General features: G+C 39.9%; 1 protein-coding gene across 2 annotated transcripts in view; it reads left to right on the top strand.

The window, feature by feature from the left end:
* The window catches only part of CNTNAP5 (contactin associated protein family member 5), an 876,843-nt gene that overhangs the window by 720,663 nt on the left and 128,843 nt on the right, over window positions 1–27,337 (top strand). The window contains exons 17-18 of one of the 2 annotated variants that reach the window (XM_008953637.5): window positions 7,025–7,243; window positions 24,016–24,255. In XM_008953637.5, the coding sequence (XP_008951885.1) occupies window positions 7,025–7,243; window positions 24,016–24,255 (459 nt within the window). The remainder of the gene's footprint in view (window positions 1–7,024; window positions 7,244–24,015; window positions 24,256–27,337) is intronic. The other variant, XM_055108578.2, reaches the window with a different exon arrangement.

Here is a 27,337-nt window from a genome sequence, read left to right as displayed (position 1 = left end):
CCAACATGGTGAAACCCCATCTCCACTAAAAATACAAAAATTATCCACATGTGGTGGCAGGTGCCTGTAATCCCAGCTGCTCAGGAGGCTGAGGCAGAAGAATCGCTTGAACCCCACTGGCAGAGGTTGCAGTAAGCCAAGATTGCACTACTGCACCCCAGCCTGGGTAACAAGAGTGAAACTTTGTCTCAGAAAAAAAAAAAAATAGGTAAATAAAAAATAAAAATAAACAGTAGCTTCAGCATCTATTGAAACAGACCAACAAATGATTTGTTTGGTGAAGGGACGTTTTATCACTAACATTGCTTAGAATTACTTGTGTATGGTAATAATTTTTAAAAAGATGTATTTTTAGTGACATTTGCTATTTTTTTGGTTCTCTGCATGCAGCGCACTTTTTATTGCTTATAGACGGGGTAGGCTGTACCCACCACCTTGCCCTTGTTATTCCCATGACCATAAAGACTCACGCTTGTCATTAGGTGCCGTATGTATGTGTGTCTAAATGAATGTTTTTCTGTAGTTTGATTGAGGCAATTGACCATATCACTATAATGATGTGACTGCATGAAATACCCTTGAAAGCATAAGTCATGTCTTAGCAACAGAAATTGGAAACTTGAGAGCTCCAGAAAAGGAGACAAAAAAAAAAAAAAATGACTGGAGGAGATGACAGAGGTGTTTAAGTCTCCTGCAAATTACCAAGCAGCTAAGTGTTTCTTTTGCAGTTACCACACAATACATACAAGGAAAAAGATCTTCTTAATTGGTAGTTTTAACCTCCTTTTGCTCCAACTATTGAGACTATTAATGGGAGGAAGCTCTTGTGGCTTTGGTGTGAAACAAGATCCCTCGTACCTAACATGGCCAGTCTCTAAAAATGTTGAGTTGAATGCTAACAATTTCATAATATGGATATAATAACTTCAATGTAAATTTAATAAAAATCAGGCCCCATGGCCTTTTGATTCATTAAAGCAGCAGCAAACGTATATTATTACAAGGTAATGACTGATGATTTAGTGTTAATTACGTATCAATGTCCAGTTTGTTTGCACTTTGTGGTACTGTATTTTAGAATTACATTTGACAAAAATCAAAACCCACTGAAGTAATTGCTTGGTATATAATATATCACCAGATTGGAGAACATATACTCTCCAAGACAAGATTTTATATAAAAACATTGAAAAGTTCAAGATCTTATACTCTCAAATATTTGTTATTATTAATATTTAAAAGGAGAAAAGACCAAAGTGGGATGGAAACATCTTGTATTCTTTATTTACAGCTACTCTCATATTACGCATTTTAGGCAGATGGAATTTTTACCCTAAAGGGTTCATGGCAAGAAACCTCTACAGACCAGGCACTTGGAAAGGAAATGGCCTTTTAACAGATGCAGTGGCTCAGAATAGATTTCCCTCCCATCCGCAAGGAGTGTTCCTCTAAAACTATCTGAGCAGCAGTTTCCAAGGTTGATATATCCAAATTATTGGACAGGGAACAGTAGATTCCCATGAAATTTTCAGTCCATTTCCTTCCAGCCTGCTTTCAAAGGTATTTGAATTTTGTAGCCTGTACTCTATGAAAAAGAAGACACGCCACTATGTTCGCAAGTCTTAGTGAATGTGTTTTAGTGGGCCTGTGAAAACAATAACTATTTTGATACCTATCTCACAATGGCTGTACAGGTAGAAATTGATATTTTAGAGTAGATGAGATCAGAAGGAAATGGCTTTTGAGAGTCAGTCTGGCATAGTGGAAAGAAGCTAGACTAGAACCCAATGTGGATTTGAACTTTTGTTCTTCCAAGTGGGTTTGTGAGCTGCCTTGAGCAAGTTCTTCTCCCTTCCTATGCTTATTTATGCAACATGGGGTTGGTGACGTCCATATGCCACCCAGATGCCTTTGGCTGCGAATAACAGAAAATTCAATCTAAACTGGCAACCACAAGAATGGGAATTCACTGGTACTAGAGCATGTGACTAAGCCCAGAGGAGGTAGGACTGGCTTCGTTTATGGTTGTTTTCAGTAGTTTAACAAAGTTGTCAGTCATCTGATGGTTTTCTCTCTCTGTTATGCATGTTGAATGTCTACTTTGGTCTAAGGCTGGCTCTCCATCATGGTGGAGCTGCATCCCAGCTGGTGAAGAATCCCTGCTTTCCAGCCTTACAAGCAATCCTCCTGAGAGGCCACTCACTTGGCCCCCAAGAACCAATGTGTGTGACTGGGAACGTATAGATTGCAGATTGATTTATAGCAGGGCCTACCCCCACACCAGAGAGTGGGCTAGCTTCCCCTGAAGCCCATGGGAATGAGAAAGAGGGAAGAGTTTCCCAAAGCGAACTCAGTATTATTAGAAAGAAGGTAGTCGTCAGGGAGACAATCAATGAGGATTCTTCTAAGGCAGTTGTCAGAATTGAAATGTGTAATTTATTTTTAAAAATACCTTGAAAGGAAACAAAACCAGAAATTTGCTGAGCTGCTCAGAGGAAAAACTGTACATATATATATTGTATGTATGTGTGTGTGTGTGTGTATGTATATGTATGTTTATGTATATATTTACTGTATAAATATGAGAGAAAAGAAAGATTTAACTTTATGATTTCAGAAGTATGATACTGAGAATATTACAAAATATGATGTTAACTTGGACACACTATAGTTAGAACCTCAGAAAATAGTACAAATGAATACTACTAATAATTACACTTTTGTTGAATTGTTGAGCAATTATTCTGATTAGACACTATACAATTCTTTACATTCCTGATTTCATTTTCTTTCCAAGCACTCCCATCGATGACGATCACTGTGTTGTACTGTGATTACCACCACACAGTGCACAGGTAGGCAGGATGAGCCTAGAGAGGGGAAGTGGCAAGCCCTGATCGCACGGCTGGGAAGGTTAGGATCGAGGACCCACCCAGCTCTGTCTGACTCCTTGCAGCAACCCCAACTCTGCTTTGCACCAGTCCACAGGATTGACAATGTTAGAACTTAAGAGAATATACAATTATTTACCTCCAGGTTTTGAGGCACAGGACATAGAGGAAGCCCCTGCAATTTTGTGCAATACCACAGGTACTATTTTTCTAGAGATAGAAAATGTGGCTGCCATCAGATCCTTGAAGAGATTATGTCCCTGAAAAGTTTTAACAGTATTTTATTTAGTTCATATTTCTCATTTTACACATGGACACGTGGAAGGCCAGAGAGATTAACTCACTATGTTAAGGCCTTATGAATTATTTATTCCATAAATCGACCCTGAAATCTCTCTCATGCCAACCTGGGGTGGGGATTGAGGACACAGAAATGGAATGTGGTTCCGTCTTCATGGAGCTCAGGACTGAGTGCTGGGAGAAGTGCAGAGTGTGTCGTAAGGATATTCTCTAATGGGCTTGGTGGTCAGTCCTGGAAGAACATCATGCAGGAGTCTTCTTAGCAGCTTCTTCTCATCTCCTAGGAGCACTTGGTAGAAACTCTGTTACAGCCCTAAACATGCCCTTTCTTTTCTTTATCAGTCTTCTCAAAAGTAAATCATGAACTCATCTTGTTTCATTTGTCTCAGAATTCTCAGTGCCTAGCACAGGGTCTGGCTTGAAAAAAAATGCCCTGAAAGGCTAAGACTCCTTAGTTTTGCCTTGAACCATAAAGAAATAGCTGGTGAGAGAAGGCATTTCTCAGAAGGTTGGGGGAAGTTGAACTTAGAGGGTAAGTTCATGATAGAGCTAATGCTGTCATTGGTCTTCTCCTTCCTATTCAGGGCCAGTGGGCTATGTCCACCTCTTCAGCAAGTGAGAGCCAGCTTGAGTTTGCCTTAAGGGCCCTGTTATACTGGGCCACAGTGGGATGTATCATTCATTCTCTCACATTGTTTTCAGGCATCTTTATTATCTATTCTAGCTTTGACTAGCCAGGGCAACTGCACAGGTTTCCAGGTGTGGAGGTTTTATCGCAGGAATGATAATTTAAAAATTGAGCCCTGGGAAACACCATCTGGATTCACATCCAGACTCTGCCCCACCCACACTGAGTCAGCTTACTTAGGTACAGCTTACTACCTGTACCTTACTTCCCTCATCTGTAAAAGATTCCCTGTCTCATAAAGTTGTAGCAAGTCTTAGTGAGTCAATTAATGAAAAATTAGTAGTAAGGTATTTGGCTCACAGTAAGTACTCAATAAATATTAACTATTTTTATTGAATTTTACTGATTTTATTTAATTTTACTGATTCTAAGAGGTGCAGCTTAAACATAGTATGTCTTTAACAGTTGCTTTAATAAAGTTAAATAATAATAATTTTAAAGACTTTGCAAGGACCCTAATAACTTGGTATAAAACTGTAAAGGTATAAAGAAAATGGCAGAATGGCATTTAGTATGTGCAGTGTAATGATGTTTCAATGAATAAAATGAGAACTTCCTGTATACAAGGCACAGTGCTAGGTGCTGGGTATACGATAAATCAGATGTTCTTCTAGAGTTGCAGACTCGGGGGAGACAATAAACAGATTATTATACAGCAGGGGGCTGCAGTTTGGAGCAGAGGTAAGCACAGATGGGAAACCTATTAATGGAGGTTGTGGTCAGGGGGCAAGGCTAGTCACAGCCAGCGAAGCAGCAAGCCCTCCCCAAACATGTGTTGTCTCAGTGGAATTTATTATCCACAAGACTAGCCTTGCAGGAAAGCTTTTAGCAAAATCTTTAACATTCCTCACCCAAATTCTCACCAATCTTATTTTGTGTTTTATAGAAAAATGTAAACGTGGGGTCCAGTCATCTCTCAGTTAAGTGTTTTTAAATTTGGGGATGTGCAGGGCTGCCAGGTGGCACTGGTGATCTGAATAAGAAACAGAGAAAGACTCAAGGGGCCACCTTCACTCTTATTTAGTCTAACTGCTCATCACTCAATCTGTTCCCTTCAATTCTGTTTCCTTTAAGGCATGAATTTGTCACCTGAAGCCAATTTGCCTAGGTTGAAAAATCACAGATCACAGTAATAATAACAACAGCCGTCACCTGTTGAACATGCAGTATGTGCCAGGCACAGTTCTAATAACTTTATCAGGATTCATGTCTAAATAATCTGATGATTTAAGTATTGTTTTTATTCCCATTTTACAGACAAGAAAATTAAGGCATGGTGACATTGAAAACTCGCCTTAGATCACAGTAGCTGCAGAGTCTAAGCTCTTAAATCCCATTCTTACTGCTTCCACCTTACTACCTTTCCTTTAGGCCAGGGCTCAGTAGAAAGCAAAAGAATTCGAGCTCTCAGATACTCAAAATTCTGTGTAATGCGGACTTTGATGGAGGCTGCTTTCAGTTAAGGTTTAAAGGCTGGGAAGAAAGTGCTCTGAGGTGGAGTTTGTCTTTTGGCATTTCTGATAATTTAAATCTGGCAGTTGATGACTTCATCAAATAAATACCCATTTCCTATTTTAGGGGGTAGAGGAGAGGGAGCAATTGTGAAGGTGCCTAGAAAAAAAGGAATGCCTAGCATATGAAAGTTCCAGTCCTCTCCTCATCCTCAATTTGTTCATTATAATTAGCCTCTCCATTTCCTTTAAATTTAGAACATTCTTATGTGATAATGGAAAACACAAGACAATATACTCAATAGAGCAAAATCGTGAAGAACCCTGCCTTTGGAGTCAGATTCTGCTAACCACTTAGGACACTTGCAGCAAATTATTTATATTTCTGTGCACTTTAGTTTTCTCACTCATAAAATGCTAATAATGGTACATTTCTCATAGGGTGGTTTTGTGTATTAAAATGAGATAATCCATGGTCAGTGCTTAGCATGGTGCCTGGCATAGAGTTCGTTGTTCCCACTGTGCTACCCCTTCCAGTTCTCTCTCTTAATGGTTATCCACCATTGCCATTATCATCACCACCACCATCACTGGCACCATCACCATCACCTTCATCACCACCATCACCACCTCCGTTACCACCATCACCATTACCACCACGAGCACTGCCACCATCACCATCACTGTCACCATTACCACCACCATCGCCATCACCACCACTGCCACCACCACTATCAACACCACCACTGCCAGTGCCATCACTACCATCACCATTATCACCACCAGCACTGCCACTATCACTATCACCATTACCCCCATCACCACCACCACTATCACAACCATTATCACCACCATTGCCACAACCACCACCATCATCATCACCACCACCACCATCACCATCGTCGTCACCTCCATCACCACCACCCCCATCAGCACCACCATCACCATCATCATTAACATTATGCCCACCACCACCATCAATACCACCACTACTACAGCACTACCACCACCACCATCACCGCTGCCATCACCATTGTCATTTCACCATCATCAGTATGCTTACTTCTGACTGGGTGCCATCTGGCTTCCATTATACACAGATTGTTATAGAAAGGCAGAAAGAATAATGGAAGGAGTCCCTTGTGATGACAGGAGGCTTGGGTTTGATTGCAGGTACTGCCACCTGCAGCAGTGTCTCCTTGGACAAGGCGATACAACTTTCTGAGCTTTTTTCATTATGGAAATAGCACAAATGCTTATATAACATGCATTAGTAAAATAAGGAGGAAGCACTGGACTTCCCAGGGCCTAAGTCTCCTCCCTGCAGGAGTGGAGCTGCCTTGCTAACCTCATGTCTGCAGATATCCTGGAGGACACAGCTGAAGCCACAACAGATCCAGAAAATCCAGGGCCTCGGCATTCATGCAGGTTTATCAGATGAGCATGAATGGTCCAGGTGCCTATCCTGTTTCCTGAATTTGCAAAAGTAGCAGGAAAAAAACAACTTGGAACAAGTATACACATTTAATTTGGTAGCTGTTACTATTAATGGTGATTTCAATGCTGCAGGGATTTCAAAAGAAGTCTTCTCTACATTGATATTGACATACAATCGTTTCTCCCACTCAAGCCTGTGCGTTGAATGTGCTAACAACTCCCTCTATCCTTCTTCCTGTTTTCCTTTCCGGTTTCAGCTCCTTCAGAGATCACCTTTGCCATGGATGTCGGGAATGGTCCTGTGGAGCTTGTAGTCCAGTCTCCTTCTCTTCTGAATGACAACCAATGGCATTATGTCCGGGCTGAGAGGAACCTCAAGGAGACCTCCCTGCAGGTGGACAACCTTCCAAGGAGCACCAGGGAGACGTCGGAGGAGGGCCATTTTCGACTGCAGCTGAACAGCCAGTTGTTTGTAGGTAGGGGACATCTTAAGGCTCCTTTTGTGCTAAACCCTACAAGATCACTGTGTGACCATGCCCAAGAAAAATTTCTCTTTTATCTGAGATCTGGGATATGATCAAAATGTCATAAATCATTTCTAATGGTAAATTTCATTCTATACATTCTTTTTTTCTGACTTCATTAGCTACATTAAGTTAAGATAATGCTAACCTTTAGCAAATTTTGAGGTTGTCCAGATTCTGTACATTTTCTTTTTGTAATATTGTCTTCAGATATCCAGGGACCCCTTTTGTTCTACATCATTGTAATATAAATCTACTCCAAGGGACAGGACATGTCAACTCCTTACACCTTAGTGGGTGTAGGCTCTAAGTCATGGGCCACCCTTCCAAGTGCTACCCCAGTCCTGATAATTACAGATATCCATGCAATGATATAGTTGAACCATTTTAAAGGGATTTTCGTCAACAGTAACATGGTTGAGAGAGGAATGATCCCTTTCTAAATCAGGGGCCTCTTTGATACTACCTGAAATCATAGCACTGGGGATCAACCTGCCACAGGCTGTTCATCTGAACTGGCAACTGCTGCTGGTGGGGGGCCTGGAAAGATCCAGGCGTCCTTCTTTAGTCATTCCTCACTTCTTTCATTCCGCTCATAGTCACTGAGCATCTACAACTGGTCAGGTATCTTGTTAGATAGTGGGTATTGAAAGATGAATTGAGCACTACCACTGCTTTTCAAGGAGTTTGTAATCCTCTGGGGTGTGTGTGTGTGTGTTTCACAGAGAAGAGAGCATGGGGTTTTGGAAGTCTCTCTTCAGTGCCTGAGCCTTAACTACATTTATGTTGGCATTTTGTTTCCCTTGACATAATTCTTACATTTTGTTAAACATAAGGGAGTGTGTGTGTGTGTGTGTGTGTGTGTGAGAGAGAGAGAGAGAGAGAGAGACAGATATGAGAGAGAGAGACTAATACAGGGTGAGCCTTATAGCTGTAGTTAAAAAAAATTAACATAGGTTGAGGAGGGCTTGTAAAGCTTTAAAGTACAAAATCGAGCTCTTAAAGTTAAGAAATATTGTCAATACTACCAAAACGAAGAGTGTGCTTTTATATAAAACTTGGAGTTCAGATGTTTAGAACAGTGATGTAAATAAGTAACAGAATTTGTCAGTCTACCCAGATTTAACTTTGTTTCCTTTTTTGTTTATTTATTTTTTTTTGCCAACTCCCACACTACATAGCTTTACTGCTAGTGATGAAATGCCACCAGCATTCAATGGAAGTTTCCTTACTTGCTTCCTTTAAATTTAGGTTTGTGCAACTTTTAACTCTGAGGAAAGCAGTCACTAAAACCACACCAGCTAAAAGAAAATAAGTAATAGAGTGTGAGGATATCATATTCTCTCTTCTCAACAGGAACCGTATTTCTTTCCTTGTCTGTTATGTTCCCCAGATCCAGCAGAAGCTAAGATATAAATTATCAAAACCGTTTTGTGATTGCAAGTCGTTTAATTAATAACTCATATATGTGATATGATTCACTATTAAAATATTTTAAAAATTTATATTGCTGTTTTAATTCTATTTAAACATCACATTTTGATGGGTGACTTCTGAGGAAGGTTGCTAGTCATCAAAATCTAATATATTTTTTGGTGGAATCAAGTCAAGTGTTTCACAATTTTCATAAATTATATTCCATGCCAAAGTTTAATTTATCTTCAGGCAGTATTTATGAATCTTTCTGGCTGAAAGGTATATATAAAGACGGAATAATTTTTTACCCTTTCATGCAAAATTTATGTAGCTACGAAATTATCATACAGGCTGGATATATGATAAAGTTTGCGCAAGTCAAAAGGGAAAGGCGGCAGCTGTGTTTCATGGCAGATTTCTATCTGCAGACGTTTCGGTTAAATTGATCACAAATGCAATGAGCTGTAAGAGCATGTCGATGGGTCTGGAGGAGATATCTTGCTGGAGCTGGAGCCAAGGTCAGCTGTGGCAAGAGCACCTGCTTCTGCTATGTTTCTCTCCAATAAGTCCCATCTCAGATGTTACTCTGCTTTATTGAATTTGTCTTAATGTACTTGAAGAAGAATAAAATGCTGTTGGAGGTCACTTTAATGGTCTTTCAGTTTGAATTTCCTATTTAGAGTTCAGTGATATGCCCATTTAGAAATGTCAGGTAGCCAACAAAGCTGAAGTCTCAACATTTCCATCTTGCACAATTCAGTTGTTCAATAAATATATAGATAAATAAATAAGCATTTTGGTGCTTAGTTATAGTCACCAAAATGAACAACTGCATTCTGTATTATTCAGAAATTGAGAGGCCCTGGATATTTATATTTGCTAGGCAGGAAAAGATATCATTGGCATGTGCTTCTTTACTGGAATAGATTGAGTGTAGCATTACTTAAATATTAATTTGGATATGTCTGTCTAGATATCTTTGGCCGCTGAAGGATCTTTCAATCAAAATGGAGCATCCTTCAGCATTGTAATCACTGACACAGCTGCCGTGGTCATGAGTGTTTCCTGAGTACCAGAAATAGGCTGCGTTTTTACAATAGGATGTTCCTCTCAGCACTGCCCCTGTCATTGGAATGTGACAGGTTGAAGTGCTGATACATGAGTCAATGCATACTGGATTTCCAGAATCAATATTTTAACTTCAGGCTGTTATATCACCATGATGGTTAGGGACATTTGCAACCACGTCATTTCACCAGTCACATTTCTTTAACAGAGCAGGAGACTCTTCACAATATGCAGCTTCTGAAATGTAAGCTGCAAGCGTGTGGCATTCTCACCTTTGGAATGCTCAATAGTACCGCCCCTTCTGCTTTGTTATTCCCCGCTAATGTGTCCATCAATGTGAGGTTGAGGCAAGAAAAATCCAAGATCCAATGGAGAGATCTGAGTATGCATTCCTGGTCAGATGCCAACAGGCCATAGGCCCTGGGTAGAAAACTAACTAGCATGAGTGTACTATTGTCTTTATCTGCAGAATGAAAATGAAGAGACTGTAACTGATCTTCTAAGGCTTGAAGATCTGCTATCTGCATGTACAAATTAGGAACGACTGTCACACCTACAGTCATGCCCATGTGTACGTAACAGTAAAGAAAATGTCTCATTCCCTCCAAACTTAACGCAAGATCTTTCAAAATATGCGGCAATTATAGAGTGGAAATCTTGTGAAGATGGGGCCTGTGAGTCTCATTTTATGACTCTATTTCCTTCTACTTTTTATTTTTCCCATGGGCCTATTTTTTTTTTTTTTTCTTGGCCCAACTGCTCTATTTGTGTCAAAATAAACTGAAGCTACTCCAAACTTACAATCCCCTGGGGAAAATACTACACTGACTTGATAAGTCATAACATTTGGAGAGATCCCCCAAAATTGCTGTTCTTGCTTCCAGGCTGGAAGGGAATTATTATTCCTATTTCAGGTGAAGCGTGTCAAACTCAGTGAGGTCAGGGGTGAAGCCAGGCAGGCTTGGCGTGCACATGTTTATTTTGTGCTCTGGCACTTCCTAAACTCTTGATTTGTGGCATAATGCAACACATAGGTAACTGGCCTCAGTCTCCTCTTGGAATAGTAACTTATATTTTATGCTTGTGAGTGCCTCATGAAGATAGCCGTCCTGAAGCACGCCTGTAGTGCTTTCCATTAGGCATGATGTCATGTGTCTCACAGTATAGGAAGAGATCTATATTCTCTTCACATTGAGAAATAATTGGAAAATTAGCTGTTAGCATATTTTTACATAAAGCTGTTGTGCATGGAGGATAATAATTATCATGACATCAACGGTGAAACAAAAAGTGAAGAAATAATTGTTTTTTTAACATTATATAAATCTCTGATTATGTCTACTATTCCCCCATAAAAGTGTATTTTTTTCAAAGTTAAATAATATATTAAGTATACTTCAATTTTTTTAGGAAACATTAATGTATGACTTTCAATGTCCCCTTACCAATTACATAAGGGAAATTGTTCTGGTTGGTTTAAGAAGATGGTAAGAGACCTCTGAGCGCTAGCAGGCAGGTCCTGGGACTGCCTCAGTAGCCACATAAGAAACACTAGAAGAGCACCCAGTGGCCACTCAAAAATGCTTCTTTAGTGGGGGGAAAAAAAAAAAAAGATGAAGAACACCTGGGTTTGTCCCTAGCACCAGTGATCCGCAAAATCAGGTTCTTGTAGCTTGAAAATGTTTGAAAAAACATTGGTTCTGTTTTTATATTCAGGAAAAGTGAGTGATTAAATCATCCTTTCAGCAAAATTTTGCCTCTTCCTGAAGATGTTGAGAATTGGATACATTTAACCCATCCCAACACCCATTTTAGTGTTTTCTACCCGCTATTATATATTTTTTGAAACAGAGTCTCTCTCCATCGCCCAGGCTGGAGTGCAGTGGTACGATCTCAGGATCTCAGCTCACTGAAACCCCTGCTTCCCGGGTACAAGCAATTCTCTTTCCTCAGCCTCCTGAGTAGCTGGGGTTACAGGATCATGCTGGCACATCTGGCTAATTTTTGTATTTTTAATAGAGATGGGGTTTCACCTTGTTGCCCAGGCTGGTCTCCAATTCCTGGGCTCAAACAATCTGCCCACCTTGGCCGCCCAGATTGCTCCCTACTATTTCAGACACACTTTTGAAAGGTTTGTCTACAACTTCTTCTGCTTTAATTGAGCTCATATTGTGATCTTTTGGTCTCTGTTGGATTGACAATGGACAATTGAAGCAGAATGGAGGGGTGTGTGTGTGTGTGTGTGTGTCAGGATTCATACTGTCTTTTTTAAAGGAGAATGCAGCATGGTATCATCTTCTCATGCAGCTCAGAAAGAGAGGACCCGGGCTTCAGACCTCACAAAAACTCAAAGTTAGAAGCAGTAATTTGATTCTCTTGGCACTTCCACTTGTCAACATTTATAACTCAGTAAAGAAAGAAATCATTAGAAGAGCATCATTTATGTGAAACTGGCATTCTAATTGTAAAAAGAAACTTAAGGCAGATCTTTCTGGACAATAAAACAGTTCTCCCTGGACATTCAAGGACCCAATCTGAGGGGCAATTGCAGGAAAGAAATCAGGCTGCCCTGGAGCTAATGTGACTGCCACATGCTGAGTAGCCACAAGGGAAGCCCCAGTTGTAAAAGAGCAAACCAGAGAGGTGGCTGAGGCTGCAACACTGCCTAGAGCTTAGTGAGCTGGTTTCCATTTCTCTGAGTCTGCCCAGAGGAAGCAGATGACTCAGAGGAGGTGAGAAAGCCCTTGGGCAGAGTAGGGGATGGGAAGTGTGTCGAAAACCTCCACTAAGTCCTACTGGCCAAGTTATACTCTTCTCATTTTGTTATCAAGTTTTTTTTGAACACATGCACAAGTGGTGTCTCAGCCAAAGCTTCGTCTACCTTTTCCATGCACAATGTGTCATCATCTCCTTTAAGGGTGGCCTTGCTTCAGTTTCAGCAGCGCTGGCATCATTAGCTTCATCAATACCCAGACCGAGTTTGATCATCCTGTCAATCCTGTTAGCACATGTCTGGGGATCTTCCACACTCAAGCCAGAAGACAGGAACAGAGTTTCATAAACCAAGAAGCAACTTAATGGAAGAAACTCTCCAAAAGGGGCTTGTTTTCCAAAGAAAAGTATAGTTCAGAGGAGGGAAATTATAAGCCTACCTAGGCATGTTGTAAAGCCATTCAAAAATAGCTCAGAGAGAGGATTCTGAATGGTAATGTAGTGTCCGACTCACATTCTGCTTAAAAGGATTGTAACAAATAGAGACAAGTTAAAAAGAAAAAAAAAAAAGAGTTTCTTCTGAACCTGGAAGAAAGGGATGTGGATTCAAAGCTGCTTCAGTAGGGAAGGTGATTTTGTAGAAGAGGAGGTAAGAAGTTCCATGCTCCAATTCGGCTTCCAGTGTTATCGTCCCTGTTTCAAGGTAAATAAGGATCTGCTCTCAGGCTCATCTTCCGTGTGTAGAGGGGCTTAGGGATCTGTGGTAGGACCTTGTAATCTGCTGTCCAGGTCTCCCTTCAAAGAAGGACTTGCCCTGCGGCTAGGAGTGCTGTTGGTGGACAGTCTTCATCTGTCTGCACCTTCAGAAGCTGCCTCAGCTGCAGAGAAAGGCTTGACCAAGGTCATGTCCTTTCCAGGGGGATTCACATCCAGTGACTGAGCCGGAGTGCAAAGGCACAACTGTTGGGCCCAAGAAGGAACATCTCTGGTTATTCATTCTGGCTTCAGCACTCCCGGTGGGACTGTGCTGGGCTGATGTTGGGCCTTTACCACAGTTCACTTCTCTGCCCATTCATACTTTCTTTTTCTTCTGTCCAACCATAAGTATGGTTTCCAAGGTTTCCCCTAAAAATATCCTGTACCCTTAACTCCATCACAGAACTTGCTTTCTGGTGAACCCAACCTGGGACAGAATCAGATATATTTCTCGTGCAACTTACACACATGTGTGCATGCTCACACACACATACACACACACACATGCTTCTTTTAAATCAAATTAATTTTCTTAAGTGAAATTTATTTTTCGTTTCTCCTGAGAATTAGCTATAAAATAATGCCTCTTCCCCTCCTACTTTTCTTTTTCCAAAGCACTGTTTCATGCTAATAGGTTATTAAGACCAAGTTTGCATGGTTTTGCTTCATTACCCTTTGAAGGTCCTGGTACTCAAACTACAATGGACCTGCCCCTACCCTGATCTACCTGACAGACTCCTCTTCATTGATAATGCAGACTTTGATGAGTCAGATGAACTATCTCCTCTCAGGGGAGTCTATCCTGGTACACACCCCTATCTCTGTGAGCACACACAATACGCCTGATTATACTGACCTGATTGTTTCATCTCCCCTTTCTAGGAGTTTCTTTGTGGGAAGACGTAGTGTCTAATTTATCTTCACATCTCTGGGACCAGTAAAGGTTTTCTAATATATTTAGTGTTCAATAAAAATCTAATGGATTAATGAAAGTGAATGAAGGCAGAGCTCCCCGTGCCGTCCATTCCACTAGTGGCTTTATGGTATTAGGCAAGCCACTTACTCTCTCTGAGCCTCAGTTATTCCATCTGCCCACTGGGCTTAATAATAATCAATACCTTGCAAATCAGTTTCAAACATTGAATGCAGCAATGGATGTCCCTGTTCCACTTGGGATTTTCTTTTAAGGGTTCTTAAATAAGAATGGTAAGCAAAAGACTCTTTCAAATGGGAAATGATTTGTGCCTTCACCCCATTGGAATAATGAGACACTCCTTTTGGAAACTGAGGGGTTTTGACATTTAAAGGACACACTCAATTGGTGTAATGGCTCTAGAGGGAAAGATCCCTCCCTACGCTGGATTTTACTTCTTCTCACAAATCAACAGAAATGTCCCCACACACTAGTGTACTTGGAGTGTGAGTGCCTCAAAAGCTGAATGCAGGTCCTTATAAAGGGGAAAGTTTCTTGCCATTTTCTTGGCCATCGACTTTAAAGATAAAGGGATTTCAAAACCACATTTTCAAATTACTATATGGTTCACATATGCCTGCTTCAAAATTGTTATTGGTAAATTACATTCTCACTGCTATTATTTTCCCCCTGGTCTGTTCAATAAGACAGCCTTTTTTTGGGTTGTTTGTCCAAATCAGAGAGTTGTGTCCAATCTGGTAGTGAGAGGATGTGCCCAGACCAGAAATGGGACCTTTACTTGTGATTTAAGCATACCAGAAATAAACTGAAAGCTGACCACACTCCTAACACATTTGCAATGCCTTCTGGGCAGTCAGGATTTGGCCTCAGCCACTGACCTTCTCTTGGTCTGGACTGAGAATAAAGTGCAGCAAAAAGCCAGACTATATGATTGTTTTAAATTGAAATGACTTTCTTTTGCAGAATTTATTCTTCATTCTCCCAGGGATCAACCTCCTCTTTTCCTGCTATCTCACCCAAAAGAGTTTTTAAAAGCCTGTGGGTGCTTCGGTGGAGTTTGGAGCATTTTGCAGGATGGGGAGTGAGGGACAGTGGTCTGATTCTGCACGGCCACTTGCTTTTCTTTGTCCTTCATCCTTTTTTCCCCACTCACATTCTTTTCCTTCCATAATTCACTGAGCAAATATTTTCCAAGTGCATGCTCAGTTAGCCCTGGGCTGGGCAATGGGGTCATGGAGATAAATAAGATCCATTCACTCTTTGGGAGGTACAGGCTCAGGGAAGAGGTGAGCTGGATTTTCTAGTAAGTCCTTCATGCTATGGTATGTGGTATGTACTCAAGGCGATATGAGCAGGGAAAACTGGATGCAGCTCCCAACTCCATGCGGAGGCAGGCCCCAGGCTCTATTTCTCTTACGTTGTGTAAGTGTTTATTTCCTGCCTCTCTCTTTCTTATATTGGTGAAATAAGATTAATTTGCAGTTAGTACAGTGTCTAAGGAAATTTGCCCTTGGAAGGCAGCCTGAGACTTGTGTGCCCACTCAGTGTGTAGGAAGCAGATCTCTTACATTGCTAAGCCAGTTGCTCACTTATTCAGGTATCTTGGAGGACACCTGGAGCCCAAACGCCTCAGGGCCTAAGACTGACCATCCTTCCAGACCTTGCTGTCTATCTGGGGTACTCAGCGTGGACACTGCATTCCCCACCACCATCTACACTGCACTGGAGCCCTGCTTTGGGCTCGGGTTTGTCTTAAAATAGTGAGATGGTGCTTGTATCAATGACAGAGTCAGGTGCCCTTTTGCTCCACATTCTCTGCCATTTTCCCACAAACTCTTATCCTCAAGGACCGTTCCTTTTCTACCTTTTATCTCCCATCCTTTCACAGATAAATTAATTCATCAAAAGCATGCGGGTGGGGGTTACTGTCAGGAGGAGGTTGTTGCCCTGAAGGGCAGATTCAGGCTGACAAGGTCTTACCCAATAATAAGAAATAGTCCTTGCCCAGAGGAGTGTGCTCCAAAAGCAGTAATGGAGGGCAGTGGAGCAGTTATATATGTATATATGTGTGCATATGTAGATGAGGTTCATTTCTTTTTTATAATACCTCCACTCTCTTAGAGTTTCTGAAGCCTGCAGTTTTCCCCTTTCCATCAGAGCATATTGTGTTATGCGTTTCCTCTGATTCCATCATTTTTTATCCTTTTGTTTATTTGCCCTCATTTTTCTCCTCTTTTATCTTCTGCAAAGCCACCTTGCTTCCTTCCATTTATTCCTGAAGGCCACGTAACCTCTGATGGTGCCTGCATGCCCAGCAGGAAAATATGGATGATAATGTGTCCTGCTTGCTTTGTGTTCACAAAAGACTAAAAGCCTCTAGATATTTCAGTATTTTATCCTTGTTATTATTGTTATTCTAACTTGTCCCCATCATTATGTGTTGTGAAATTGATAACTTTTTCTGTACTAGAAGGTCATGTGGACCTTAAACAGTAGGAAAGATCTAGCTTGAACCCAGTATAGGGGAGGCTTCAGACCAACCACAAGCCATAGGTAGAAATGGAAAGTGTAAATCAGATTTCCAATAAGTATCCCAGGACTGGGAGAATTTTAGTTCAATTGCTCACATATTTTTTTCATCTGTAGTTTGTAAAATAATCACTGGCATTTAGCATATTGACCAAAGAACTTTAAAAAAAAAAAAGCATCATTCTGAGAATGCAAACAATTAAAATTTAATTTATTGCTGGTGGGAGTATAAATTGAAACAGTTAAGAAGACTGTTTTGCATTATCTACTGAAGTCAAACATATGCATACCCTATGACCAACAGTTCTACTCCTAGGTATACATCAACAGAAATATGAACCATAATAAATACAGAATATTACTTACGGCAGCACTATTCAAAATAGCCAAAACCTATACTATGCCCATTGAGAGTAGAAAGAAAGATGATTTATGAAATGTTTCTCACACCAGAATGCTGTACAGCTTCCTTTATTAATATGGACAAATGTCATCAATACAATGCTAGGCAGAAGAAGCCAGGGTCAAAATAGTACATGCAATGTGATTCCATTTAAATCATATTCGACCTCTGATTTCAGAAATGGGTTAGTGGTATTCTTAGAAGGGGTGGTTGGTGACTGGAAGGAAGCTTCTGGCATGCTGGTAAAATTCTGTCTTTTGTTCTGGTTGCTAGTTACTTTGGTGTGTCCAGTTTGTGAAAAATTATCAAGTCATATATTCCTGTGCACTTTTGCATTTGTTCTTGAACACAAGAAACAATAAAACACAATACTAAAAACAGCCTCAATCATTGAAATTTTTTCTCATCATCATAAGTTTTAATGGTTTTATAAGTAGTTCCCCATATAGAATTACCATGACTTATTTATCATTCTCTTTTGTCAGACATTTCCTTCCCCCAGTCTGTAACAACTATTTCAAAAGATCAATTAAATATTAATATTTCTGCTTGTAATCCTCCTCCGAGCTCCATTTTCAGCTTTTTTCTTTAAAAAGCGCAATAAAGCCAGTAATAACAATGCTTTAATGGCTCTTGATATGGATTGATGAATTATTATTCACAAGTCTTTCACAACATTTATTTCTACCAAACAAATAAGGAAATTATTTTAATCTGTTAACCAAATTCAAGTTATCACTAAACTCTTTTCCAGTTTCCTGAGGGGGTTTGGCATTTGGTTTGAGGTGTCAAAATTTGTAGTGAGGATTAAATCAATGAAGCATGTAGAAGGTTTGATATTAAATAAATTCTTCGTTCTGATCACTATTATTATTATTTTACATTTTGGGCATCCAGTTAATACTACCAGTATTATTAAATAGTGTATGTTTAGTGATTCCTGAGCAAGAAATCTCTCTATCTGGCAAAACTCTACCAGATACATGCCTTATCCTTAAGGAAATCACATTTTGAAATTAAAGTCTACAGTAGAATTTCCTCCTGGTACCAAGATTCTGCCAATTGGAGAACCAGGTGTTAAAGAAGAACATAATTGATAGTTAGCGTACTTGTTTTTATTCATCATGTATATGTTAAAGCTTCTGCCACTTTAGTCAAAAAGTCTGCCACTTTTTGAAATCTAGGTGGTAAATGCAGCTAAACTTCAGTAGAAAACAAACTGCTCCATGTTCAAGGGCATAAAAATAAAGTAAGGCAGGAAGAAAGGGTGGGAGGGAAGAAGGGAGAATGGAAAGGTGGCACTGTACTAATTTTTGTGAAATAACAGCCTGACCTGATGCAGTGTGTGTTTTTCCACGGGCTTCTCTGAAAATCAGTTTTGCTGGAGCATGTGCAGGAAAGAGCAGATACACATAAAGGAAATAGAGGCTCCGCGTTTGTGCTCAAGGAGGGTAAAAGGAACTGAGATGCTTCTCTGAAAGCAATGAGCATTTGTCCAACTGACACATGGAGGTTTTCAAAGACAGTCTTAGAATGATGATAGTGAAGTTTTTAAGAGTTGATTCATACTCAGTCCAAGGAAACATCATCATAATGAACCCACTTGATACCAAGGGCCAACTGAAGAGTATCATACAAAATTGCTTCTAGCTAGGCCAGCCAACTAATGGTCTAAGTTGTCAAAAAGACTGATAGAGAAGCCCAGAGAATAAATGCATGCTGGTATATTATTTGGTGAAAGAAAACATGTAAGAGGTAAGAGGAAGAAACTGGAAGAATCACTTAGTTGTGGTATTGACCCAAATCGTCTAATATTCGTCTTAGAATTTTAGGGCAAGGAGCTACATGCAGGCTTTGAAGGTCGCCATGTCCAGTGTGACTCCAGGCTTTGCCACATAAAATCTGTTTAATTCCCCACTCTGGCCAAAGCAATCTCTGATGTTAAGTTTTCTTAGGCAATGTGGATGTTAAATTTTCTTAGGGAATGTGAATGATATGAAGAATACCTTCTTTCCCATTGACAATTTAATGAGTTTAGTATAAAGTTTCTAGCCTACAACTAGTATGACTAGTATCTTTAAATATTGTTTTTACAACCAGAGGCATTGCTCTGGTCCTCAAAGAGCTCAGAGATTAAGGCTGAGAAGAAAAAAACAAAAGAAAAAGAAAAAGAAAAAAAACTCTTAAGCATCTCTAAGTATAAAGCTACATGTTTTTTGTTCTTCTAAAATTACAGTGAACTGTATACAAGAAACAAACAAGTAAAAATGAAAGTATATTAGAGCAATAGGGGAAAAATTAAATACTTGCAGTGGCCAGGAAGGCAACATGAATGAATGAAATCATCCTGGTGGTTTCTGTGGTCAAGTGGAGAGTGCATGCCCTATCTTAAAGGAGCTGACCCCAGTGCAGTTGAGAATTGCCATGCAAGAAAGCAGGTTCATTGTTAAGAGATGTTCTGATTTTTCAATGAGGAACTAACTAGAATTTTTAGAAGTATTTTTTGTGTTTTAAAAAATTGACAAATAATTAAAATGAGGAAATGCTCGGTGGGTAGAAAGATAAATGACTAATAAGTTTATATGAGTTCAGGTGTGCATGTCTGCGACTACAGGGGTAGTGTAGGACAAGCAGTGGAGTGCATGGGGATGGATAACTTACTAGTAAATACAACATATGTGAAGAGGTGCAAAGTCTAGATAGGCCATGTGGCATGAGAGCCACAAGTGGTTCGGAATGCTTGGTGCACTGAAGTCAGTGCAGGAAGTGTGGGAGAAAGAAGCTGGTGGGGTAAGGGGAGGCCAGATCTCCCTTGCTGTGTCAATTGTGATCAGGAATTTCAGCTTGATCCCTAGGACAATGACTAGTTTCCAAAGGGTATCAAACACGTACAGCAGAATCACATTTTCAAATTTGCATTAATTCTAGCCACAAAATGCTGAATGGAAAGGAAGAGCAGGGGCTGAAGGTAGCATGTTTTTGCAGGGATTCAGGTTAGGGTGACAGAGAATATTCTGAAAGCAGTCTCCAGGCATAGAAAGAAGCAGACAAGCTGGCCGTTGTGGTTCACACCTGTAATCCCAGCACTTGGAGAGGCCAAGGCAGGAGGATTGCTCGAGCTCAGCGTTTTGAGATAGCCTGGGCAACATAGTAAGACCTCATTTCTAGTAAAATTAAATAAATAAATAATAAAAATAAATTTTAACAAATTAGCTGGTCGTGGTGGTGTGCGCTTTTGGTCCCAGCTACTCGGTAGGCTGAGGCAGGAGGATCGCTTGAACTTTGGGAGATGGAGGCTGCAGTGCGCTATGATCACACCACCGCACTCCAGCCTGGATGATAGAATACGACTCTGTCTCAAAAATAAAACAAATAGGCAGGCAGGCAGGAAGAAAAGAAAGAGAAGGAAGGAAGGAAAGAAAGAAAGAAAGAAAGAAAGAGAAAGAAAGAAAGAAAGAAAGAAAGAAAGAAAGAAAGAAAGAAAGAAAGGAAGGAGGGAAGGAAGGAGGGAAGGAAGGGGGGGAAAGAAAAAGAAAGAAAGAAAGAAAGGAAAGAAAGAGAAAGGAAAGAAAGAAAGAAGACAGAGAGAAAGAAAGAAAAAAGAAAGAGAAAGAAAGGTAGGAAGGAAGAAGGAAAGAGAAAGAAGAGAGAGAGAGAGAAGTAAATGGATTCAGAAACAGAGATTTCTGGGAGAGGGAGAGAAAATCCACAGGGCTGGCGTAGGGGAGGAGGACAGTGAGAGAGGAGGATGAGGGAAGATTACTGTTGCCTTTCTGTTTCTGTACAATAAGTTTTACAGAAGATTCATGCCTCCAATAACTCTCTACACATAGTAGGTAAAAAGGGCTGCTTTTAAAAAATTATTCTCTTTATAAAGAAAAAGCAAACTTACTCCTAGTTTTCTCCTTTGTAAAGACTAAAACAGCCAGGTAAAAATGGAAATTTAGTTCACTGTGCAATTGAGTTCATAACTCACTGTGTCATTACGGTTTGTCAGCATCTGTAATTGAAATAATCCCCCAGATTTGTGTCACTGTCACCAGGTTCTGTAAGTCTCAAACCTTAAGGAGTGCATTTTTGCCCGAGAAACCACCAACCCCAGTCATCTTCTTCTCCATTAATAAAGTTGTTGACTAAGTCACACGCAAGAAAATGTGCAATAGATCTTGCATTCTTCACTTCTGTTAAAGAAAAATGACACTAACAAGATATATGAATAGTTATTCAAATCCACCATGGGGAGTGACAACAAAATGAGAAAAACAAAACCAAACAAAACATTTGACTACATAAATCCTCTCCTCTTTATTCTACACACTCTCTAGGAAAGAAATAATGAACCTTCCTCTATGATCTGCTTGTGTTTATAATTGATTTATCTTGTGGTTAAAGAGATTTACTTACCAAAATTGAGACAGACAGGAGAATGCAATTTGGGTTTGGCCTCCTGGCCTGCTTGGGTATCACTTACGGGAACTGAAAATAAAATAATTGAACACATATTGTATTCTATAAATCATTACTTCAGAATGCAAGATGAGATCTATCCCTTAGGATAAGTTTCTTTGGATGTAGCAAGTGAATGTCATACATATATTTATGAGTCTGCTGACCTGGTGGGATTTAGGAAAAACAGCCCTTCTCTCCCCACTCTCCCCTGCCCCATGTCCCCCTCACATCCTCCCCATTTCTAATTATTTCCTTGCTTTCCTCAAAGCCATTGACCCACCATTGGGCCAGTGTGACTAATGCCAGGAATTCTTTAAATTATCTATTCATTCCTTTAACTTACAGCTTTGTTTCTCACTTAGCATCTCTATTCCCTGTCTAAGATTATGCATTTCAATTTCTCATCTGATCCACTTTGATAAGGACACGTTTGTATCTGGTCATTTGTCAGACAAAGATTTAATAAAGCTGTAGAATAATTTCTAGAATGAGGCTCAGATGAGAGATCCTAAGAGTATAGAAAACGAATGACAAGTTGGTCCTGACCTTGGTATTTTCCCTTCCACCTTCTCCTCCTCTCCATTAGTACATCTGGTAGACCTCAAAGGCCTGTGTGTGGCTTTCACTCATCCATATGTGTAGACTTGAGCCTGAAGATTTGAAACAAATGTTGTGTTCTTTAAGGCCAGGCTGTACCTCCACCTCCCCTGGGTTCTCCCAGGAGTTTCAGCACCAAATAAATACCTTCTAATGGGACTTAGCTTAATTTCCCGGCTTGTCTTTCAACACACGTTTTTCTGATATCAGAGGGGTAGGCTGGTGGAAAACTGGATTTCTGATGGGAACAAAACACTCTGAAATATTAAATCTGCCTGATTCTTGAATAATTTTCAAGAAACATATAAAATCTCTCTGAAATCTTCAAGATATATCCTCAGCAGAAAGTTACAAGCCTATTGTGTATTCCACAAAAAAGAAATCTGTCTTCTAAATCATAATGTAATAATAAGCTCATTATTAATCAGCTTAATTTAAGGATTAATCAGCACATATATATAAGGAACTGGTTCTAGCCATTGTGAAGGTGCAAAAGAAGGCATAAGAGAGCAGCAGTGATTGAACAGGTATTGTATTCTATGTTATTTTTTTTCTTTCTTTTTTTTTTTTTTTTTTTTTTGAGACAGAGTCTCGCCCTGTGGCCCAGGCTGGAATGCAATGGCGTGATCTCGGCTCACTGTAGCCTCCGCCTCCCCGGTTCAAGCTATTTTTCTGCCTCAGCCTCCTGGGTTCAAGCAATTCTCCTGCCTCAGCCTCCCGAGTAGCTGGAATTATAGGTGCCTACCACCATACCTGGCTAATTTTTGTATTTTTAGTAGAAATGGAGTTTCACCATGTTGGCCAGGCTGGTCTTGAACTCCTGACCTCAAATGATCAGCCCGTCTTGGCCTCCCAAAATGCTAGGATTACAGGCATGCACCACCATGCCCGGCCTATTGTATGATCTTAGTGAAGCCTCACCACACACCCACACAATAGATTGATTTTTATTTTATAGATGAAGTAGCTGAGGCTTAGGTAATTCCATGGTCAATATGGCTAATCAGCAAGTGACATGAGTTTGACTCCATGTCTATCTGGCTCTGGTCTATCCACCTTCCACTCCACTGCACTGCACTGTGCAAGCATTAGGAAGTCTACTGAAGTTTTCTAAGTTGGTGTACCTAACAGCTTCTGTCTAACTTTGCCAGAAAGGACAGTCCCACTCTGTGCCTTCCACTTCAGATGAAAGGGTGCTGTGGACTGTGTGAGAACTTTTTTTTTTCACAAGAAACATGGCCATCTGAAGTTTTACTCTTAAACCTGTAAAATACAGGAACTACAATCTTTCACTTTTTTTGTATGTATACGGAAAGAGCTTGAGGGAGGGGGTTCCCAGCCTAGAAGGACGTGTATTTTTTTCTTAACTTTTATTTTAGGTTCAGGGCTAGATTTGCAGGTTTATTATGTAGGTAAACTTGTATAACGTGGATTTGTCGTATAGATTATTTTGTCACCCAGGTACTAAGCTTAGTACCCAATAGTTATTTTTCTCTTATCTTCTCCCTCCTCCCACCCGACACCCTCAAGTAGGACCCAGTGTCTGTTGCTCCCCTCTTTGCGTCCCAGTGTTCTCATCATTTACCTCCCACTTATAAATGAGAATATGGGGTATTTGGTTTTCTGTTCCTGCCTTAGTTTGCTAAAGATAGTGGCCTCTAGCTCCACCGTTGTTTCTAGGACATGCATTTATTTGAGGCTCTTTGGAATTCCAACTCTCACTGAAACTTTAATAAAAAAATTAATTTAGACCTTCATGACAACAGAGAACTACTTAACTCTTACCCATGCCAACATTAAACCTAAATGTATTGAGCCCTATAATACCTTACATTTGTTTCCTTTTATTTAACCTCTTAGGGGGAACGTCATCCAGACAGAAAGGCTTCCTAGGATGCATTCGCTCCTTACACTTGAATGGACAGAAAATGGACCTGGAAGAGAGGGCAAAGGTCACATCTGGAGTCAGGCCAGGCTGCCCCGGCCACTGCAGCAGCTACGGCAGCATCTGCCACAACGGGGGCAAGTGTGTGGAGAAGCACAATGGCTACCTGTGTGATTGCACCAATTCACCTTATGAAGGGCCCTTTTGCAAAAAAGGTACCTTAGGTGCTCCTGTTTCTCCTGAGTGCAGTGCTGTATCACCTACACGCTATGGTCAGGCCATGTGATACTCACACTCTGAGACAGTCTTTATCATCTACTCTCCCTCTGTGTAGAGAGTCTGCATAGTTCTTCAACGTAATTGCATATACTTATTGGTATTACATGTGTTCACTGGCAATGTAACTGAACTGGATGGATAATTACAGGAAAACACCCTGCCCACAGCCAAAAAGTCAGTTAAGTAGAGAAAGAGGTGGACCCACATTTCTGTTGTTAGCTAGATTGTTAGTGAACACATTAATATTTCCACTTCCAATCCCTCAGCCCGCAAATTAAGAATTGTAGAATCTAGCCCTGGGGGAGCCTTAGAGATACTTAAGCAATCTTAAATTATTTTTTACAACAAAGAGAATATCAGTAAATTAGTAAACACAGTACCGTGTATTTGGTGAAATCTCTCTATTCTGCAGGTGACTTGAGCGAATGTCTGAAGCTTTAAAAGCCCTGTCTGAAAGTTCATATTTAGTTCATTGGTGGGCTGGGACTGAAACACACATGAAAGTCAAATTTTCTGCTCCAGGGCTTTTCCTATACCGCTTCACAATCTCCTGAGTTCATTACATTGACACAAATTAATAATCACGGATATACACCTTGGGCAAGGAATGAGGATCATTGCGTAAATTCTCTAGATAAATTCAAGATACCTCAAGAAACTAGAAAATCTCAATATTCAGTATAAATACGTAGTATTTTTCAAACATAAGGAAAATGATTTGGTGTACTCATAATTTTTGCAATATTTTAAAGACGGAAAAAGTTTGTTCAGTAAATAATGTAAACAATATTTTAAGAGCAGCATTTAAATTATTAAAATAAAATGCTTGAATCACTTTGAGACACCATTTGCAAACAAACAATCAGAGCAATGATAAATAATTCTTCTCAATTCATTAAAGCATATCTTCGAAGCACCTTTACAAAGCAGTGGTTTATTTAGTCCAGCTTGCTACTGTTGGAACTTAGAAACAAAAGGGAAAAAAAGCACTCACTGTTTTGTTTGAAGGATACTATAGTTTGAGCCCTCTGTTCATTCATACAGGGGCCTTCTCCTGAATTAGTTTGAATTACTTACTTATTATTCCTGAAGAGCATGTCATGCTTCTTGGGAGAAAATTAATGGTAAAAATTTTCGGGCTAACCGCATGGAAGCTTAAAATAAAACAGTTTCCATTCCAGGGGCTCATATTATGAGCTAAACAAGCAAAGTGCTGCTAGGTATTCACACTGGGGGAGGTCTCTGAACAACTTCCCCTGAGAAGTGTGAATGCTCCCCTTTGAGCCATCCCACATGCTAGGAGGAGCACAAACAGAATAAATACTATGAGACCCTGGCACTGAAATGCACAAGCATTCTTCTCAGCATCTCTAACCAAGTCTTTTTGTTTGGAAGAACATGGACAGTAGACCTCTCTGCATTTCTCTGGGAACATTATTCAAAGATCTCGTAGATCATATTGTTCTAAATGTAGCCTAATTTCTTTTTTTTTTTTTTTTTTTTGGCTCCTTTCTCCAAAACCATTCATACGAATTTTCTTCTGTCCACGGCCCTGTATCTTTTCCCTGCATATGTTGCAACATCTCTGTGCTCCCTCCCACTTTTAATTATGATCTGCAAGTTACATAGGCAAGTATGTGCCTAGCCTTTTCATATGCTTCGTATTTTACTATTTCCAAACTGTTCATTCTTTCTGATAATTCTAAGAAAATTATTTCCTCGATATTTAGTCCTCGCAATGTAAGTAAGATGGCCTTTTTAGTCACATCTTTGAGCCCTGCCAACTGCCTCTGGGGAATGTGGCCGGAACTGAAATGGGAAGCCAGCGGCTACAAGATGGTTCTGAACAGAGGGTGGTCTGTTTGGTGATTGGGGCAGTCTTCCATGCTATTTACTATGGCGCAGTATATGTCAAGGAGATGGTGTGTAAATACTGAATATATCTTGGATAGAATTAGGGTCTTTTTTTCATTACCAATTCCTAGGTCAGAACTATGTTTCATTGGCGATTTTTCCGTTTCTCATAATGATACGAAGAAGCAATCATCATAAAAAATAAACTAGTAATTAACTGCAACATATATTCCTCATCCAAACAAATAGAGCAGGTATTAAAATCTAAATTTAACTTATTGGGGCTCATAAAGGTGGACTGACTTGCTAAATGTCAGATTTGGAGGTCCATCTAGCTTGTTTTTGGTTCATTTTTTCTTTATGACCCTAATTTCATTCTATACATGAACATGGTAATAGGATTCCATCGTTTCAAATACGGAGCTTTTGTTTTGTGTATTTTTTCTCTCTCTTTCTATTATCGAGATGTAATTTATATACCATAAAACCCACCCTTTTAAGGTGTATAATTCAGTGATGTTTAGGATATTCACACAGTTGTATAACAATCACCACCGTCAGTTTCAGAATATCTTCATCATCTCAAAAAGAAATTCCATGTCATTAGCAGCCACTCCCCAGTTACCTCTTCCCGTGTCCCTGGAAACCACTAATCTACTTTCTTTTTCTGTAGATTTGCCCATCCTGAGCCTTTCATATAAATAGAACCATATAGTATGTGATCTTTTTGTGTCTGATTTCTTTTACTTCGCATAATATTGTCCCAGTTCATCCATGTTATAACATTCATCATTACTTTATTCCTTTTTAATTGCCAAAGAGTGTTCCGCAGTGTGAAAGCACCACAGTTTGTTTATCCATTCATCCATTGGTCAGTTAATGGATGTTGGCATGGTTTCATTTCTTTGGCTATTATACATAACACTGCTATAAATATGTACAATATTTGTGCAAACATATGTTGTCTATCCTCTTGGATATATACCTAGAAGTGAGATTGTTGGGTCAAACGGTAACTATAGGTTTAATCTTTGTGAGGAACTTCCTAACTTTTTCAAATCGGCTGTTCCATTTTACATTCTCACCGGCAGTGAATGAGGGATCCAATTTCTTCATCTTCTTGCCAACACTTTTTATTGTCTGATTTTTTGATGATAGACATCT

The sequence above is a fragment of the Pan paniscus genome, chromosome 13 (assembly GCF_029289425.2).
Source record: "Pan paniscus chromosome 13, NHGRI_mPanPan1-v2.0_pri, whole genome shotgun sequence".
NCBI lineage: Eukaryota > Metazoa > Chordata > Mammalia > Primates > Hominidae > Pan > Pan paniscus.
This window is presented reverse-complemented; position numbering and strand designations above follow the sequence as displayed.